Consider the following 20,623-nt stretch of genomic DNA (forward strand, 5'->3'; position numbering starts at 1 on the left):
ATTTATTTTATTCTTATTTATTTTATTCTTATTTATTTTAAAAATCTTAAAACAAATTGGGACTTAAACCCAAATGAGGACGGGACTTCAACCCTCCTTTTATTTACAAGGGACTTCAACCCTAAATTGGGACTTCAACCCAGATTAAAAAACGCTTATTAACTCACGTTTCTGTCGGTTGTCTTATCTGGTTGAATCTCTTCAATCCGTCGTTGGCAGACAAAGTCGGACCTATGGCGCTGGCCTGGCGAAGAATTTACTTCCCGGGACTTTCTCTCCAGGTCCTGTTGACTCTGGCCGTGCACGGTTTTCAGCGTGTCGTTCTTCGTCTGTCAGCGAACGGATATGTTGAGATCCGGGTCACGGCACCAAGATGATAGGTATTTCTCAAACCTTCATAAAAAGACAACCACAAACAACATTTTAGTTTTCAATCAAGTCTTTTGCAAAAGGAGAAAACATAGCAAACCACTTCTCCAAGGTGTTCACCATGCATTCTGACTCTCTGCATCAGAACAAGTCTTTTTATTACAGAACAGAGCAGGAATGGAATGTAAAGGTAATAACTCAAAGAAGATAGAGAAAGGTAACATAGGAACTAACACACAGGCCCTTTAAGGAGTATCCCTAGATTTAGAGAGCAGCTGCAGCTTCAAGGTCTAAGGAAAAAGCAAGTTTTGTCTTTCACACAATTTAACAAACTACTCCTTTCTAGGGTGTGAATACTAAACATATAAATGAAAAACAAACTAGTAAACCTACAAATGTAAGAATGATAACAATACATAATTATCCTAACACTGCAGAACATTTTTCTCTTTGGAGGAAAAATCCCAGGAACTGGAAGATCAGAGCAGAATGAAAACTGGAGATCAGTGTTGGACAGAAAAGGTCTGATCGCTGCATCTCTGCTATATTTTACATTTAAATCTGAGAACAAAAAGTAAACCTGTTTTTAGTGAATAAATCATCATGGATACGACCCGCCACAGCGCCAACGTGGGCCACACCTGATTCAACCCAAACTGGAAAATAAAGGATTTAAGTGGAAAAACCAAAACCCAGTAAAATCAGCAGCTGGTTGTGATTAAAATGCAGTTTGTTGCAGAGGTTCAAACTTCCTGATGGTGACCTCTCCTCCGTCCCTCACCTTGTCTGGCCGGTTTTAATCCTCACTGCAGTGTTAGACTGGAGCTCATCTCTCAGATTAAACAGATTAACACTGAGCTGCAACAGGAACCAAACGTCTCTCCTCCAACTGATTTCACTGATTAATAACAAGGTTGGATAAAAACATTGAGCTGAGCTTCTCATTCCTTAAAGAGTCATGAAGAAAGACTCACCCTGGAACTGCAGGAAAGAAGTTAGAAAGTTTAAAATAGATGGAAAAAACTTTGTAAATATATTCTAACAAGTGATTTAATTATCTGTTTTTGTATCTTTTAATGAATAAAACTGTATAAAAAAGGTGTAAATGGTTAAATGAAAAATCTTCATAATGATCCAATTTTTAAGATGATTAATCATCACAATAATTCTTTGTTGGACCATCGCTACGCGGTACTGAGGAGGAAACTTTAAAACAGTTTTAATGTAACTTTATGTCCTAACATGAGATAATCTGAGAGAACAAATGGAGTTCCTCTGCCTCCTCCCTGTGTTCTGCTGAATTACTCTACTGGGTCAGAACCAACCCATCAGAACCAGAACAATTAGCCATGAGCAGCAAGTATTGTTCATGTTTTTGTCTAAATGAGGTGATTTTATGGCTCCATTTTTCCAGATCACATAGTAGCATTTCTACCTAAAGCCAAACATTAACAGCCAATCCATGTGATCAATATCTGTGATCGGCAGTGATCGGACCTCATGGTGATCAGAACCGGCAGGAAAAACCCTGATGGGAGCGTCTCTACCCAGGAGTAACATGATGGTTTAGAAGTTCATTGAAATCTTTTCTGTTTTGAAAGAAGCTCACATTTGGGGAACTTGTGAATGATTACATTATTTATCATACTTGGTTCTGCTTAAAATCATTAAATTAAACTGAATTATTCTATTGTCATTATTGTTCTTACATTTGGGAGATTGAACATTTATATTTTATTAAGTTTTTAAAATAAAACTTTGAAAAGTTCATAAAATAAAATCAATCTACTGAACATTCTGATTTTATGAGGATCTGTTTGAAATGTTTGTTACAAAGTTGATTAATTTTTATGTGAATTAAATTGGTGTTTAATTTGTGTTTTTGTAATGAACTGTTACTGGATGTAAAACTATTTTTATTTTTTAAAGTATTTTGACCCGAATATCGAGATCACTGATGAAATGTGGAGCAGAATTTGGAATTCTGCCAATAAAATTTCTATTTGTAATCGCTCCTGGGCATTGCAACTTAAATTAATACATAGAGCTCACTTGGCCCCAAACAGGGTGTCTAAATTTAAACCGTGTTCCTCTTCATGGTGCCCAAAATGCAAAATAGATGAATGCAGCCTCACACACTGTCTTTGGTCCCCAAGATCCAGATATACTGGAAATCTATTCTGGCTGAGATTAGGAACATTTTCAAAACTAACATTGATCTCGATCCAGTGTCTCTTCTCCTTGGTCTACCAAATAAACATATCCAAAACCAAAATAAGAGTAAGTTGTACAATGTTCTAATTTTCTGTGCCCGAAAGAATATTTTATTACAATGGATTTCTAATAAATCTCCTACAATTTTTGGGTGGAAGAAGCTCGTTTTGGAATATATCCCTCTGGACTTTCTAACATGCCTCGTCCACTCTAAGACTGACGTTTTTGGATGCATATGGAAGCCCTTCCTGGACGATGCTGAAGGACACGTGTCTACCATCCTGTCTCCAGCATTTATGAATGTTTAGATGTGAACTATACAATGATGGAAGTATGTATGCCCCCCATCTTATATTTACTTTAATCTCTGGACTGCACTGCTGAGCTTTTGTTTTGTTGTTGTTGTTGTTGTTATTATTAAACAAAAAAATCAATAATCATATCTACAAAAAAAAAAGTATTTTGACTCGTTTACTGGCCGACATTTATTCTATAAATCATTTGGTGACCAATTAAAAAATAAATATATTGAATTTAAAATGGAATATCTAATTTCTGGATCAGAAATATTAATCACTAATAAAGTATCCTCAAGTGACTGGAGTTTATTTATTTTAACACAGTTTGATGAAATGAAGAATAAAAATATAAAACAATTATAAATGAAACTGGTTCATTTTTTCAGGGGAAAAACTGTCAGGAAAACAAAAGAAAATTAAAACTTTGTTTTTAAACACCTTAAATAAAATTAAACTTATAAAAAATGTTTAATAAATCATGTAAAATACTTTATTTTAAGATAAATCATTTGCACCACATGACATTTTTTAAGACCACAGCCGAATCATATTGATAAAAAACCTCTGAAAACGTCTCATTTTAATTTTTAATTATAATTTCTGTGTGCTCAACATTTCAAATGTTCTAATAATTGCAATGGATTTACATATTTTTAAATGTTTAATTTCCCCTGATGGAAATCCTGATACGTCAACGACCCTGAAACAGACGTTCCTCCAAAATCTCAGTGATTTCCTTTTCTTTCAGTCTTGCATCCACATCAGCAGAAAGAGGTTTTGAAAGCACTGAAATATCATCAGTAGCAATAATTTCAGCATTTAAAAGCTGAAATCTGACTTCATCTAGTTGAGTATCAAGTCCTTGAATGGGAGGTTTTAGACTCCTGGGTAGTTTGAGCAGTGAATGTAACAAACAGCCATTGATAGAAAAAGCTGCTGTTCCTGTAAATGAAGTCAACATGACAGTTTGATTTGATATGTCAGCCTCCTCTCCATCAGTAGAAGAGGCTCCTGATGGATCTGATGATCCAGAGCAGTGCTTGCTTCAGAGTCAATACATTTAATCAGGTGGGATTTTCCACTTCCTGCTCCACCGTTGACATAGAAGTCAAATGGATGAGGGTTCAAAGAATCACAGAAACACTGAATACACCAGTCTCTTACTGCATAGAACACACAGGCCTGGTTCTGGTTCAGGTTCTGATCAGTTGTGCGTAACACAGCTGGATCAATTGAAGGCTGTTCCCTGATGACTCTGACTTCTGTTCCAGCATCAGACTGATGACTGCAGTCGGGGGCAACATCCTGTTCTTTGTCCTCATCAGAATATCTCTCAGATTCTCATCACACTGTAATCTTACAGCTTCAGATTCAGGAGCAAGAATCCACCATTCATCAATCACATTGTCTCTGTTTTGTTCTCCTTGTTCCACTGCACTCTGAATCTCCTCACAAAACTTTCTCATATTTGTCCGTCTGTCTTAATGCTTTTCACAGACTCAATGTCCTCAGAACCAGAAAGTTGTTTGCAGCCAGAATAGTAGAAGAACTGATGGGTTTGGGACCATCATAATGTTGAAATAATAATAGTGCGACTGAATACCAAAATGAATTAGAGGCATTTTAATGCTGGCTGAAAAAAAGAGACAAACAGGCAAGAAGGTGAAATCAGAGACAAACAGAGAGATGGATTACGGCACTCTTCCTCTTCCTCTTCCTCTTCCTGTTCCTCTTCCTCTTCCTCTTCCTCCTCCTCTTCCTCTTCCTCTTCCTCTTCCTCTTCCTCCTCAACTGAGTTCTGATGGGTCGGTTCAGATGGTCTCTGAAGATCAGACACCAGAACAAACATATAAAACTTTCACTCAAAATCAAAGCAGAAAAATATTTAATTAATATTTTTCTAAAACATTTTCAAGGTTTTCCAGTTAAGTTTGTAGACAAACTACAAAAAACATAATAAACTTTATTTTATTTATTTAGCAAATATTATAAAGAGAGAAAAATTCTTTTATCTCCTCACTAAATTATTACAAACTAGAAATCCCTCTAAATGACCTACAATTGTTTTTAATATTCATCCTAAATAAATCATTTTCTATTAGTTTATAGTTTGTTTCTTTCATTTCTAACAATGTTTCTTTACATCATGAAAGGAGTTTATTATAGACTTTGTAAATAATCAATATTGTTCTGATCTCTACTAAATTATAACATTTTAAAGTTTGCACTTTCATTTTTTATTTTCTTGTTCCTAAATATTAAAATATTTTCCATAATTTAGTGTTAATCTATTTTTGTCACATCATTAATATTTGTAATTCTCCTTCCATTAAACTGTTGCTGCTCCAAACTGACCAGATCAAAATAATGAATCAGTAAATAAAATAAATGTTAACAAATTAGATTCATTTCATAAATCATTTCTGTAAAGTAAGAAAAGTTTAGGATCCAGTTCTGACTCTTGTGGTTTTCCAGGTAACTTCTAGTAAATCAGAATTCATATTATTTGTACATTTTGATGTCTTGAGTAACTTTTACCCAGGAATGTGAAATGCCTCATGATTCAGGAATAAGAAAGAGAATAATTATATAAAATATATATTGGAGTCAGTTTCATAACTTAATATTCAGAGGTTTGCTTCCATCTCCTCAGGTTTTGTCAGAATCTCCTTCAGTCTAATTTGGGTCAAATGTTCTGGTTTCCTCCACAAGGTTCTCATGATACTTTGCTGAAGTTTTGGTCCATTCCTTCTTACAGAACCGGTGACAGTCTTTACAAAAATATTAACTTTTTATGACCAATTTGGTAATAAAATAACAACCATCAGAAGGCCTGTTCTTCAGGTCAGAGCAGCAGAATATTTTCCTCTCTTCTTCCTCCAACATGGTGCAGACATGGAACATTAAACTGAGCTTGTTGCTGTTGGCAACAGCAGCTAAAAAAGATTTGCAGAGAGAAAGAGGAAGCTGCCATCAGCTGCTGCAGTTCTACTATCAGTCCACTAGATGGAGACATGGAGCAACATTTACATTCACTGATTCAACCTGAACAACAGGAAGTATTTTAGTTCACAGTAATTAAACTCTACAATGGAGAAGATTAACTGTTTAATAATCTGACTGAAGAAACGTATTTTAACAATATTTTTTATTTTGAAAGGGAGCAACAGGAAACTGTTGATTCTGATTTTATTGGTGGAGATAAAATTTGATACCAAGGAACAAAAATATGAAGCATTTTGTTCAGAGAAGAAAACAAAGAAACATCAGCTGTTCATCATGTTGTTTGATTCAAGTTCATCATTAATCTAATAATCCAGTAGATTAACTTTCAAAAAGAAGAGAGATTAAACTTTGAGTTCAAATCATGGAGAACGTTTTCTCCAAACATCAGAGAGAAGAAACAAGCAGGAAAGTTTCTGAAGACAAAGTTCAGCTAGGAAACAAGACAAACTTACAGTTTGTTAAAACGATCCAAACAGATGAAGAAGAACATCTGAACACCAGACTGGGGTCACGACCCGGTTGGATGGCAGGACGGTCCAGACAGCAGCAGAACCTCTGGATGTGGATTCCACCCAGATCAACATGATCACATTGGCTGCTGGAAGAGACGACATCAACAGTTTGGGGTCTCCAATGGTGGATTGTTGGGAAAACTGAGAGCATCAATTTACTGGACTGAACTGGAGATTAATAATAAAACATGGAGTGGAGTTTTCTTCTCTGTGTTTTTGTGTCATTAAGGGATTGGAAACCAAATCTGGAAAAAGTTTCACTGGAAAGTAAAAACCAGATTTAATAGAAGTCCATTAAAAACTTTCATTTCCAGGATTCCAACCACAGATCGATGTTGGAGGAATTTGTGGAATGGTCGGTCATCACACACGTCTTCTGGGACTGACCACAAATAAAAACCTTCTGGGAGAAAATGAACCAGGAGATTGAGGACATTCTGAGGACAGATCTCCTCATGGAGCCTCTTCTATTTCTGCTGGACATAAACACCAAGGATTTACTCACTAAAGATCAATGTTACATATTGTTGCACATTCTGCTACTAGTAGAGAGAAAGACAATTACACTAAACTGGATTAAACTCTGTTCACCAACTGAATGGAGAAAAAACTGAAACATGACAACATGATGGAGCGTCTGACTGAACAACTAGAAATGAAAATAGATCATTAAATATGTAGTTTAGAAAATATATAATGGATTTGAAAATTAAATGTTTACTTTAGAAAATAAATTTTTAGTTTGCAAAATAAATATGTATTTGGATGCTAAATATTTAATTTGTATATTTAGTTACTTTAGTATTAGTAACATGGTGAAAATATGAATTGGAAAAATGCATTTTCAGATTTTTCTCTTTGAAATGCTAAATAAATTATTAAAATACTGTTCTTAATTGTTTTATTACTATCAATCATCACTACAGTCATGATCAAAAGTAAGTACACCCTCATTTTTATCAGAACTTCCTCATGAAGATTTGATCAACCTGCCTCTGATTTCACCTCAGAGTTTCTACTTCCTGGTTCTGTTGCTCTGAAGGAAAAAACTACAAGCCAGGTGAGCTGTGACGTCATCAGTTATACAACATACGTCACATTTACTTTCGATTTGAATTTACCTGTTCAGGTGTGGCTCCAGCCTGTTTGTTGGCTCTCAGTCTGTTATTTAAATTTTTTTCTTTAACTTTGGATCGTTTGAACAAACTGTAAGTTTGATTTGTTTATTTCATGAACTTTTTCATGAACTTTAACTTTTTAATGATTGTTTCTAATCTCTGATTTTTGGAGAAAAGTTTCACTTTTGATTTCGACTCAAACTTTAATATCTGCTAATCTACAGGATTATTAGATTATTGATGATCTGGAATCAAACAACATGATGAACAGCTGAAGTTTCACTGTTTTCTTCTCCAAACTGTTTCATGTTTTTATTTCCTGGTACCGAACTCTAGTCTCCACCATTAATGTCAGCAACAGTTTCCTATTGCTTCCTTTCAAAATAAAATATTATTAAAATGGGTTTGATTCAGTCAGTTTATTAAATAGTTCATCTTTAATGGAAAGAATAATCCACTTGTAGAAATGAATATATTAACTAAAATACTTCCTGTTGTTCAGGTTGAATCAGTGAATGTAAATGTTGCTCCATGTCTCCATCTAGTGGACTGATAGTAGAAGTGCAGCAGCTGATGGCAGCTTCCTCTGCCTCTCTGCTGTCTGACTGCATTCACCTGACACTGATATGAAGCAGAGAAGAAGAGCCAATCAGAGGAGGAGCAGCTGATCTTTTTCCAGCTCTAATGATGTAAAGGATGATCAGAGTTGATGTGCAGATGAATGATGTGTGTTTCCTCTGCAGGTGAAGGTAGAAAGTGTGTGTGAGCTGATGTGAATTCAGCAGCATGGATCAGTGTGAGGACAGAGAGGAGGGAGTCCCTCCCTCTAAAACCACTCTGTGTGGGGAAGATGAGAGCCAGAGCAAAGGTCAGAGGTGAGGTCACCATCTCTAACTGTCCACAGCCCTTTTCACACAGCGTTCACTATATCAGGCCAGAACAGACGTGGTGATGAAGCTGCTGCTGCTCCTCTTTGCTGATTAAGTTTTAATCATCATGTTTCTGTCAGGATCCATCAGAGACTCAAACCAGAACCAGAACCAGAACCAGAACCCAGCTGTGTGTCCTTTAAGAGTGACTGGTCAAAGGATGCGATCATTGACTTTAAATCTCCTGGATCTCCACCATCAGAGAGGTGAGATGTTTCTAACTGCTGTTAATGTTCTGTTTATATCTGTTATTGTGACCATGTGATGATATCAAGTTCTGTTGGGTTCTGTTGTCATGGAAACATTATTTTATTTTCATAAACACATCAATGCACATGGTAACATTTCTTGTTAAAGACGTTCTTCCCTCAGATCCATGATGTGAAAGATCAGCAAGTTAAAATCATTTAAACTTTAATAAAGTGTAAATATATCTTTGGAAAGCTGACAGAAAAACTCACTAAGATTCAATCAGATCTGGTATCTATTCTTAATACCTGCAGTTATATAGAATAAAGCCACTTTAAGCTGCATAAAATCCTCTTATGTAATATTACAGCACCGGCTGCTTGCATAACTAATGATTTGAGTTACTTTGAATAGTTTTGATTATCAGTCCTGCTTCCTAATAATTAGTTGTTATTTCAGAGATTTTACTGCTGCAGGTTCAGACTAAACCTTGTACTGTCAACATGACCAGGACAGAAATGTTCATGTGTATAAAATATTTCATTAGCAGCAGAACCAGGATGTTATTATAGAAGATTATACTGAGTTAATTAATCTGAGCTTCAACACCTGCTGATGAAACATATTGTAATAAAAAACTAAAATATAATCCCACAGTCTTCATGTTAACATCAGTATCAATAAATAAAGTCCAATGGGATCATTGGTAACACAAAAACAAATAAAAGAACTTCAACGATTGAAACGGGTCCATTTAAATCCACATTATCTACCCAGAACTTCTAGACGTTCATCTAGTTAACAGAAATCTCAAAATCTGACCTGATGATTCTCTCAAATCAATTCAACCATCATTCAGGCAGCGACACTGCCCCCTACTGGCCACTTAATGACACCATAGATAAAGAATTACTGCTGATGAATAATAGGAAACAATATTTAACTAGAATCAACAAACTTTTCTGCTAAAATAAATGTAAAGAACAAATAAAAACCTCTGTACACACAAACTACCTTTGAACCACAAATATTTCATTGCATTTTATTCTGTTTTGCATCAACTAAACATTTAAAAATAAAACAGACTCACTTATTTAGTCCAATATTATTTTGGCACTAAAACAAAAGGGCTGCAGTGAATTTAATTTATAGGTTAATATTTGGATTGTTCTCTAAATATGATTACAGACAGATTGATGCTGAAAGAAAAATATTTTTATAAACTTTAAGATTCCAGTTTCACCTCTGAGGTTTAAACATCATCCAACATGGCGGATCATCAACTATTTCTACAGTTAATATAAATAATACCTCATGTGGATCTGATTCAGAACCAGATGGTCTCTAACGGACCATCTGGTTCTGAAGCTCCATCAGATCCTCCTTGGATGGTCAGAGTGGAAATGATTCCTGGTTCTTCTCCATGTCAGAACTCAACACTAAATCACCAAACTTCTCTCAGTCATTTCAAACCATCATGTTTGTTTCAGAATCAGATCTTTCTGCTCTTTAAACAAAGCTGGACATTATTCAGAAGGATCAATGATCAGGAACATGTTGGAGCAGGGGTTTTCAAATCTGAAATGACTGAGGGAATCCTCATTTGAAAAGTAACTTTAATCTACTGATTACTCCTTGAAAAAACTTTAATTTATATTACTGACTACTTGATTTATAACTAAGTTACATTAAAAATTTTTTAGTTACTTTAAGGTAAACAATAAATACTGTAAAATAATTGATTGTAATACTTAATTGTAAGCTATTTTATAATTCATCAACAATGTTACTGATAATTAAACTGAAATTGTAAAAAAAGTGAAATATTATGTGTGGTCACTGTTGTCTGGAAAACTCTAAGAAGGATTTTAGTCCAGATTTATTCAGGCTTGTTTTCTCAAGCTCATGCACTTTATCAGTGAGATTTACAGATTTGACACTTACTTATTAATAATTATAAATTGCTAATTATTATAATTTTAATTCTGAGATTCTTATGGCTGTTTTTTTATTGCACTGTTCATATTACTCATTTTGCAGTTTTCTGTCATCAACGTCATTCAGAGGTAATATATTAACTTGACATACAAAGACACAAAGGTCATATTATGGAAAACACAAAAACTACAAAAATGTGACAAATTCTGGGATTTATTATGAGTCTTTTATTTAAGCCCAAATAATGTTATGTAAAAAAACATATCCAGGTCTCATTTTTTGTTAAAAAAAAAAAACCAGTTATAATGACTTACAGAAACTCAAAATAGTTCCAGTTTTTCCACCACAAAATGGATTCTCCATTTTTATTTCTGTCAAAGGGTCTTACAAGATGCAGGAGTAAATACATTAAACAAAAGAAAATAAAAATCAAATGATTTTGATAAAAATGTAGTCTGACTACTATTTGAAATTATTTAACATTACTGAAAGTGGTCATTTGCTTTAAAATGTGAAAACATCCTCTAAGGTGAAACATTTTCACTGATGCTGCAGGACTCTTTTTCCTAAATCCACAGAGTTGATCTGTGCATAAAGTTTCTCATCAGTGAAACAAGCAGATATTTCCGGTTTATTTTTCCTATTTTCCTCTAAGTGCTCTGGCGCCCCAGAGGCGACAGTAGAGGATTGGACCAGTTCTGATGGATCATTTAAACATCAACTTCCTAAGTTCTGTAAATTTGTATACTGGCAACACAGATTCCAGCATTTTGCTGTAAAGTTATTATCTGTACCATATTTACAGTATGTTACTTTTGTAAAATAATATAAATACTGTAAATAAATTGTAAAATTCTGTCAATTTGGGTGCCACTTTGTAAAATTACATGTTCAACACTGATAAAATATTAAATTAATTTAATGATGATTAAATACAGAGGTAAACAAATAAGGAGTAAAATACTGCATCTAGGAGTAAAGGATCACCACACCATGCACTGTCAGTGAGTTCTGGGAAAAACTTTAATATTACACAGACTTGTTTACAGAGAATAGTAATAATATGATAAAATTGGTGCAGTTTAAAATGCATAATTATTAATTTACATCACAAAAATGGACACATTTTCTGTAGAAATTACGTTTTATTTCCAGATATTTACAATCCAAAAGGTAATTTTTGTCAGTTTGTCAAAACAAAAACCTGAAATGTCAGAATTTCATTATTGAAAATATTACAAAACTGAAAAATTACAGTTTCTTGTGTCTTTGTCAATCATTTTTTTACAATCTTAAGGTTTCCAATATAATGTTATGTAAAATGACCACATATCCAGGTCTCTTGGTATTGTTAAAAAAATAAAACCAGTTATAGTTTACATTATAAAATCCTTTTTAGGGCAACACAACATGGGATTCTGCATTTATTATTTAACAATCAAAGTGATTCTTACTGTTTGAGATGCAGGAGAGGAAACCATGGAGCCTGGAAAAGCATAAGAAAATGTCAATTAGACCTTAAATGAGTTGAAACAGAATTATTTCAAAGAAACAAATGACAACTATTAACCTGAAATGACACTAAAGGAGCATCAGGTTTTTGATCAGAAACATGTGCATCACTGTCTGCAGTTTCTTTTGCTCTGTTTTTATGCTTTAAGGATTTTAATGTGAAACTCTTGGTGATTTCATCTGTGAATACTGCTGCATGAATATTTCCTGACTTTCTAATTGTTTCTGGTTCCTCCACAGACTGGACCAGCAGAGCTCAGAGGTTCCCAGTGGTCAGTCTGTCCAGCAGGATCAAACACATCTGGACTCCATATTTATGGTCTGTATATGTATAACAACAACTTTTCCATGAGTTCTGTTCAGTCACCTTCATGCTGCACTTTGTAGACCAGAGGACTGTCAGCCTGTCAAACATCCATCTGGTGTTTTGCTGCATGATTTCACTCTGATGTTTCCTTCATCTAATATTCTGTCACAGCTGCTGGAGGACAACATTGTCACTTTTGTGAAGAACGAGTTAAAGAAGATCCAGAAATTACTGAGTCCAGATGATGATGAGGTGTTGGAAGATGAGGATGAAGAGCAGAGGAGGAGCAACAGAGAGGCAGTGATGAAGATCACACTGAACTTCCTGAGGAGGATGAAGGAGGTGGAGCTAGCTGACCGTCTGCAGAGAAGTAAGAGGATTTCTACTAACATTCTACATGATGGATAAATCGGACATTTAATGATGTCTCAAGAAATGGAATCACATTTATTCAAATCATCTTCATAAGATGGATTTATTTATTTCCTAATTTTACTTTTTGCTTTAATTTAGGATATTTTGCTCCAGTTTGTCAACATAAACTTAAATCTGGTCTGAAGAAGAAGTTCCAGTCTGTGTTTGAGGGGATTGCTAAAGCAGGAAGTTCAACCCTTCTGAACCAGATCTACACAGAGCTCTACATCACAGAGGGAGGGACTGGAGAGGTCAATGATGAACATGAGGTCAGACAGATTGAAACAGCATCCAGGAAACCAGACAGACCAGAAACAACAATCAGACAAGAAGACATCTTTAAAGTCCCACCTGGAAGAGATCAACCAATCAGAACAGTGATGACAAAGGGAGTGGCTGGCATTGGGAAAACAGTCTTAACACAGAAGTTCACTCTGGACTGGGCTGAAGACAAAGCCCACCAGAACATCCAGTTAATATTTCCATTCACCTTCAGAGAGCTGAATGTGCTGAAAGAGAAAAAGTTCAGTTTGGTGGAACTTGTTCATCATTTCTTTACTGAAACCAAAGAAATCTGCAGCTTTGAACACTTCCAGGTTCTGTTCATCTTTGATGGTTTGGATGAGAGTCGACTTCCTCTGGACTTCCACAACAAGGAGATCCTGACTGATGCTACAGAGTCCACCTCAGTGGATGTTCTGCTGACAAACCTCATCAGGGGGAAACTGCTTCCCTCTGCTCTCCTCTGGATAACCACAAGACCTGCAGCAGCCAATCAGATCCCTCCTCAGTGTGTTGGCATGGTGACAGAGGTCAGAGGGTTCAGTGACCCACAGAAGGAGGAATACTTCAGGAAGAGATTCAGAGATGAGGAACAGGCCAGCAGGATCATCTCCCACATGAAGACATCACGAAGCCTCCACATCATGTGTCACATCCCAGTCTTCTGCTGGATCACTGCTACAGTTCTGGAGGATGTGTTGGAGACCAGAGAGGGAGGAGAGCTGCCCAGAACCCTGACTGAGATGTACATCCACTTCCTGGTGGTTCAGACCAAAGTGAAGAAGGTCAAGTATGATGGAGGAGCTGAAACAGATTCACACTGGAGTCCAGAGAGCAGGAAGATGATTGAGTCTCTGGGAAAACTGGCTTTTGATCAGCTGCAGAAAGGAAACCTGATCTTCTATGAATCAGACCTGACAGAGTGTGGCATCGATATCAGAGCAGCCTCAGTGTACTCAGGAGTGTTCACACAGATCTTTAAAGAGGAGAGAGGTCTGTACCAGGACAAGGTGTTCTGCTTCGTCCATCTGAGTGTTCAGGAGTTTCTGGCTGCTCTTCATGTTCATCTGACCTTCATCAACTCTGGTTCTGATGTGATGAAAGAAACACAAGTATCTAATAAGTCTTCATTACTTAATGAATCTGACCTAAAATCTCTCCATCACAGAGCTGTTGACCAGGCCTTAGAGAGTCCAAATGGACACCTGGACTTGTTCCTCCGCTTCCTCCTGGGACTTTCACTGCAGACCAATCAGAGACTCCTACAAGGTCTGCTGACACAGACAGGAAGTAGCTCACAGACCAATCAGGAAACAGTTCAATACATCAAGGAGAAGATCAGTGAGAATGTGTCTGCAGAGAAAAGCATCAATCTGTTCCACTGTCTGAATGAACTGAATGATCGTTCTCTAGTGGAGGAGATCCAACAGTCTCTGAGTTCAGGAAGTCTCTCCACAGATAAACTGTCTCCTGCTCAGTGGTCAGCTCTGGGTTTCATCTTAGTGTCATCAGGAAAAGATCTGGATGTGTTTGACCTGAAGAAATACTCTGCTTCAGAGGAGGTTCTTCTGAGGCTGCTGCCAGTGGTTAAAGCCTCCAACAAAACTCTGTAAGGACACAGATTGTTACTGTTTTTTTGGATAGATAGAAATCCGCTAATGATGAGATGAACATATATTCATGTTTCAGTTTATATATTGGTGCATTGTCTCTTCAAAGTGTCCCACTCTGGGTGGAGGCGCAAAAGAGTGTGGGGCGAGAAAAATTAACAAAATCCAAACCTTGTTAAAAAGACAACAAAACAGCTTTATTTCATCTGCACATATGGAGAACTCAGAAGAGATGAAACTAGACAAAGGAATCACCTCTCTATATATACTAAATACTGCCCTTCATAAACAGACAGTGTGTCGACAAGACAACATTCCCAAGAAGCTATCAGATTTAACACACACACCCACAGAGAAAAATTATGTCTTCAGTTAAAAACCAGTTTCAGGCAGAACATTCTTCTGTGCCTATTAATAATTGGTCTGGTCTATAACTATTTTTCTAAAATTATTCACTTATCTTCTGTTGCTAGGCTTCTGGCGAACTGAGGCAAACTGTGAAAGCCAAAAGAGAAACAATAACTCTGTACAAACTGATTAAACATTGTAAGATAAATATTAAATAAACTTCTAATAAACACTGTGAATAATTATTTTATTCCTCAAGAGAAACAGAATCCCTTCAACAGCTGGAAAGAATGTTGAATATCAAAGCAGCAAATTCATCTTTATGTGAAAATAGAAATTGGATTAATTTTATTTATTGTGTAATTTTATAATTATCTTTCCAAACTCCTTGTTGCCTGTAGTTCTGTCATTTAAGGTTGGAGGCCCAACAATAAAATGTATCAGTTCACACCAAACACATGAGCATGTATAAAATAAGATAGTCCCTTCTTTGTCTAAGAAAAAACATTGTTGAATGGAAAAAAATAAGTTTTCTAGAATTGTTTAATAACAGATTTTTCTCTCTGTCTCCTCAGACTGAGTGACTGTAACCTCTCAGAGAGAAGCTGTGAAGCTCTGTCCTCAGTTCTCAGCTCCCAGTCCTCCAGTCTCAGAGAACTGGACCTGAGTAACAACAACCTGCAGGATTCAGGAGTGAAGCTTCTCTCTGCTGGACTGAAGAGTCCAAACTGCAACCTGGAAACTCTCAGGTAACTCTGGACACTTGATAAATTGCTGCATCTTAGGTGCAAAAGAAGCATAATTACAGATCCCAGCAGTTCTTTGGCTTTCTGATTTATTTCACGTTAAAAATCCATCCATCTGCCATCCACATGTTCAGACTTTGGTTTCTACCTCAATGTTCTCATTTTCTCATCATGTGATGAATTGTTTGTCTGCAGATTATCAGGCTGTTCGGTCTCAGAGGAAGGCTGTGCTTCTCTGGTCTCAGCTCTGACCTCCAACCCCTCCCATCTGAAAGAGTTGGACCTGAGCTACAATCATCCAGGAGACTCAGGAGTGAAGCTGCTGTGGGCTGGACTGAAGGATCCACACTGGAGACTGGAAGCTCTCAGGTATGGAGGAACCTGCTGCAGGAGCAGAGAAGGTCTGATAGAGGAGGAAGAGGGAGAAATGTCTTTAGTCAGTCTGCTGGGAAATATTTAGTATGAAGCTGAATATTTAGTTTGATAATTAATTATCTAGTTCACAACCATGGCATTTATAAATTAATGGATAAAATTTTTACCTTATTTAGTCTCTTATGACAAGCTAAATAGCTGAACTTATTTCTGTTAATTTTCTTTGTTTAACTTTGCAAACAGTTACTTAAATTTGAATTTAAGTATATCAGTAGAAAGAATAATAAATAATTAGGAATTAAAGAAGAGATAACTATTATGAACGTTAGATTAGGATCAGTTTGAGACCCACACTGTAAAATGTAATAAGTTCACTTTACTTAAAAAAAGTTAGAAAACCGATTGTCTCAAAATGTCCAAGTAAAGTAGCTAATTCATTTTAAGGTGTTATTGCTATAAATAACTATGTTTAGACCACTCAGATAAAGGCAGTAAACTTGAGTGCCGTTAACTCAAAATCATTAGTAAAGTTGACTATAAAATGTCAATTATGACGACTTCAAATTGTGAGTTATGTCAATTAAGCAGTACTCATAAAAATAAGTTATACTTACATGTTTAAACGTTCACATTACTTGCAAAATATCAGGAAACCAATTGCCTTGATATGTTCAAGTAAGATGAACCAAAAGTGTTAAGTTATTGGAACGAAGAGCCAACAGACAACAGTTTGAATGGAAAAAAATGTTTAATAATTAAACAAGTTTACCTTAAATACAAGGTTCTCAAGTGTGGATACATACACACTAACCTGGAAACAAAGTTTTCCATAGACTTTTTTAGGGGGAAAAAAATGACATGACTTTTTTTCTAGGGTAGCCTTCAATCTAATATTGAATCCTTCAAATGGCCCTCAGTCTTTAAAACTTTGAGAATCCCTGATTAAATGTCTTTGTTGACTGGTGTGAAACAAAAACTCAATTCTCAATTCTAGAGCCCAACATTTATCATAACATTGATAAAGTAAATAATGAAGTAGTGAAGTGAAGTAATGTTTCTCCTCATTAACATAAAACCATTTAATAGTCTGCAAATGTAATGATGCTCTCTCCAACAAAAAAAGAATCAAACAAGAAATAAAAATCACTTTTCCAATAAGGGTAAAGGCATCAACGTTGATCCATAATGTCACATCACATTCACTCATTGCATCAGAAGATTTTTGAGTGATTGTATTTTTGGTTTTAGGGATTTATGTCCAAGTGACAGAAGCACCTTTGGATGAAGTCAAAGGTGTACTTCAGTTGTTGAGGGTACTCCAAATTCAGAGAATAAATAAGTCCAAAGAACAAACACATGGCATGTGGAAGATTCCCAAGATCATTCATGACAAGACTTCCTTCCAAAATGATGGCAGTACTTGAAGACTGGAGGTGCAGTGAGTCAGTGGAGGCCTGCCTGTCCTCAGGAATGATGGTCAGGATCCCAATGGGGGTGTGAGACACATCTGGGTCTTCGCAGTCCTAACAACAATAGAAGCAACACCACAATTACATATCAACGTAACACTTCTTCATCACGGCTGCTTCTCCTACAGTTTACAGCTGCCCCACCTATGGCAGTCTACTCATCATAAGCCTTCTATGACAGTACAGCGGCTTTTTTAACCCGCCAACATCTTTATCCTTATCCCTTTTCCTTTGTTTGCTTTTTTTGCACTGCCGCTCCATCTTGTTGCCACTAAATAAACATGATATTTTCGACTAACGTTAGTCCCAGGCATCGCTAAATCATTACACATAAAGTTAACCTCAAAACCTGGACTTACGGATGAATTATACGGCCGAGATAACGAATATAAGTTTGCTAAAAAACAGTGGGACTTACCGTGACAAAACTTAGCTGCAGCAACCGCCGTATTGTTGACAGTTTGGCGTTTCTTTCAAACACGTCGTCACTCGTCAGTGTCCAATGCGCATGTGCGTTCAACGAGAGCTGCCGAATGATGCCGAGTTTTCTGCTGGTTATGCAGATGCGTTTTGCTCACTCATAACTCCAAGTTCGGGTTACTTGCTGCTGATGAGTTTGATTACTTGCCTCAGTAGAAAGTTGTCTTTGCTAAGTTTAAGTTAGTATAGTCAACAGAGTAAGCTGGAATGAGTTCAGGTCACTTTTCTTTTTGAGTAAGATATACTATTACATTTTACAGTGCATGTGTTTAGCAACCCTTAGTGTTCATGTTGGTGGGGTGTTTCAGAAGTCTTTAATTTAAATACTGCGTTAAATTTACCAATATTTAATGTTTGGCTAGAACTTGTTTTTGGATTGTTTTAGGAGAATATTTGTTTCTATTTGTTTCTATTTGTTTCTATTTTTTCCTACATTAGTTTTGTCCTAATTTTTTTTCTAAAACAAAAAAGAGTTTTTTATACAATCGTTTTATTGAGCAATTTGATTCTTGTTCAAAAAATAGTTTTTATCAGTTTCTGCTCAGTTTTCCATCTCTGTATCCAACAGTTAATAAATGTAAAGATGAAATTCCAGATTCTCTCTGCTTTGATTCAAGCTGCTGTTTTCCCTCAAACCAGCTCTGATGTTGATCCTCAAACTAAACCTGATGCTGTTCTTCAGTCCAGCCTTGATTCTCAGGCTTCATTGGACTCTTTCTGTTAAAACTGACATGGGATTAATTTAGTTCATAGAGGAATTTAATATTTCTCTTGCCAGCCTCCTTGTTGCCTTTAGTTCAGTCCTTCATGGCTGGAGGCCCATCTATAGACTGAACCAGTTCACAACAAAAGGAAACATAATTATATATAAAACTGTCCCTTAAATCAGTAAAGAGGAACATTGTTGACTGGAATAAAAGACAAACATTTTGAAGAATTGTTTAATAACAGATTTTTCTCTCTGTCTCCTCAGACTGAGTGACTGTAACCTCTCATGGAGAAGCTGTGAAGCTCTGTCCTCAGTTCTCAGCTCCCAGTCCTCCAGTCTCAGAGAACTGGACCTGAGTAACAACAACCTGTGGGATTCAGGAGTGAAGCTTCTCTCTGCTGGACTGAAGAGTCCAAACTGCAACCTGGAAACTCTCAGGTAAAATGTTCTCAATCCTGGTGAAACCAGATTTCAGTCCATTATATTCTATCAGTCATGATGCAAATATTTTTTCAATAGTAGAGTAAAATAATAATAGATGTCTTTCTGTGAGATGGGTAATCATGCTAAGTCTCGACACACAAACACGGCTGGTTTTTCTTTATTGTGGCCTGAATGAACCAAGAAGAGAGATATTTAGAAAGGTTGGGTTCAGGCTAACATTGATATTGTAGCTCTGGATACTTGACAGATTGCTGCCTGGTGCACACAAGGAGCACTATTGCAGATCCTTCCATCCAGCATTTGTTAGATTTCCTAATCCATTGTTCATGTGACTGATGTTTATTTTTATTACCTACGGAACTGGAAGCTCTCAGGTATGGAGGAACCTGCTGCAGGAGCAGAGAAGGTCTGATAGAGGAGGAAGAGGGAGAAATGTCTTTAGTCAGTCTGCTGGGAAACATTTATCATATTTTCCGCACTGTAAGGTGCACCATATTATAAGGTGCATAGAATAGACGCTCCAGTAGAGGTTAGGGTTACATTATGCATCCATTAGATGGAGCTGCGCTAAAGAGAATATCTATGGAAGTAAATATGTGCCATCAGAATTTGAATTAAAAATGCCTCTGAAATTTGAATGCTGTATATTAGTGCTTACTTTTTCAGTATTAAAATAAATTCAGAATATATTTTTAACCTAAAAAAAATTCAGTATTATTTGTACATGAAAAAAAATTCAGTGTCATTTTTTGTACATGGTTGCAATTTTCATTTATTAAAAAAATTCACATTCCTATTTCAAAGTCATCAAATTTTCAATATACATATTTTTCACAGTTTAAATTTTCAGTGTTAAAAAATTCAGCATATAAAAAATTCAACTTTTCAAAATTCAAATGCAATATTTTCAGTGTCCTCCAATTCAACTTGCTCAAATTCGCCGTCTCAAATTCAGCGTCTAAAAATTCGCTGTAAAAATGGCCAAGGTTACTTCAGGTCACAGACATTAGCAATGGATGTCCGAGTCCAACATCCACCTAATCACGTGACACAACCGTCATATTGAAGAAATACCAGCATCACCCAGGCTGGCGACCATGGAGGCGAACGCAAACCCAACGGTGAGTTTAATGCTTTCATATTTCTATAGTATATTTTATTTTGTGCATGAAGTTTGATACATTATCTTAAAGCCTGATTTAAAACACGGGTTGGGCCGTTGTTAATCTTACACCGTGTAGTGCCGGCATATTACATCTTGCTACCTCCTAGCACCCCCAGCCCCTCCCCGCTGTCCCACGTCCAATTTCCCCAGTTTTATTTCAAAAAGAAATACCACTTGGGTCAAGTCTA

At 36.2% G+C, this 20,623-nt stretch overlaps 1 protein-coding gene across 7 annotated transcripts in view; it reads left to right on the plus strand.

Annotated features, from left to right (window-relative positions):
- Positions 1-20,623, plus strand: part of LOC122846989 (NACHT, LRR and PYD domains-containing protein 12-like) — a 626,610-nt gene that overhangs the window by 588,274 nt on the left and 17,713 nt on the right. For 3 of the 7 annotated variants that reach the window (XM_044144325.1, XM_044144327.1, XM_044144324.1), the window contains 5 exons: positions 12,327-12,405; positions 12,565-12,763; positions 12,907-14,698; positions 15,623-15,796; positions 15,989-16,162. In XM_044144325.1, the coding sequence (XP_044000260.1) occupies positions 12,327-12,405; positions 12,565-12,763; positions 12,907-14,698; positions 15,623-15,796; positions 15,989-16,162 (2,418 nt within the window). Of the gene's footprint in view, positions 1-7,354; positions 7,461-7,505; positions 7,609-8,261; positions 8,394-8,527; positions 8,654-12,326; positions 12,406-12,564; positions 12,764-12,906; positions 14,699-15,622; positions 15,797-15,988; positions 16,163-19,090; positions 19,265-20,623 lie in introns of those variants that run through there. The other 4 variants (XM_044144323.1, XM_044144322.1, XM_044144318.1 and 1 more) reach the window with 4 other exon arrangements.

The sequence above is a fragment of the Gambusia affinis genome, linkage group LG17 (genome assembly GCF_019740435.1).
Source record: "Gambusia affinis linkage group LG17, SWU_Gaff_1.0, whole genome shotgun sequence".
NCBI lineage: Eukaryota > Metazoa > Chordata > Actinopteri > Cyprinodontiformes > Poeciliidae > Gambusia > Gambusia affinis.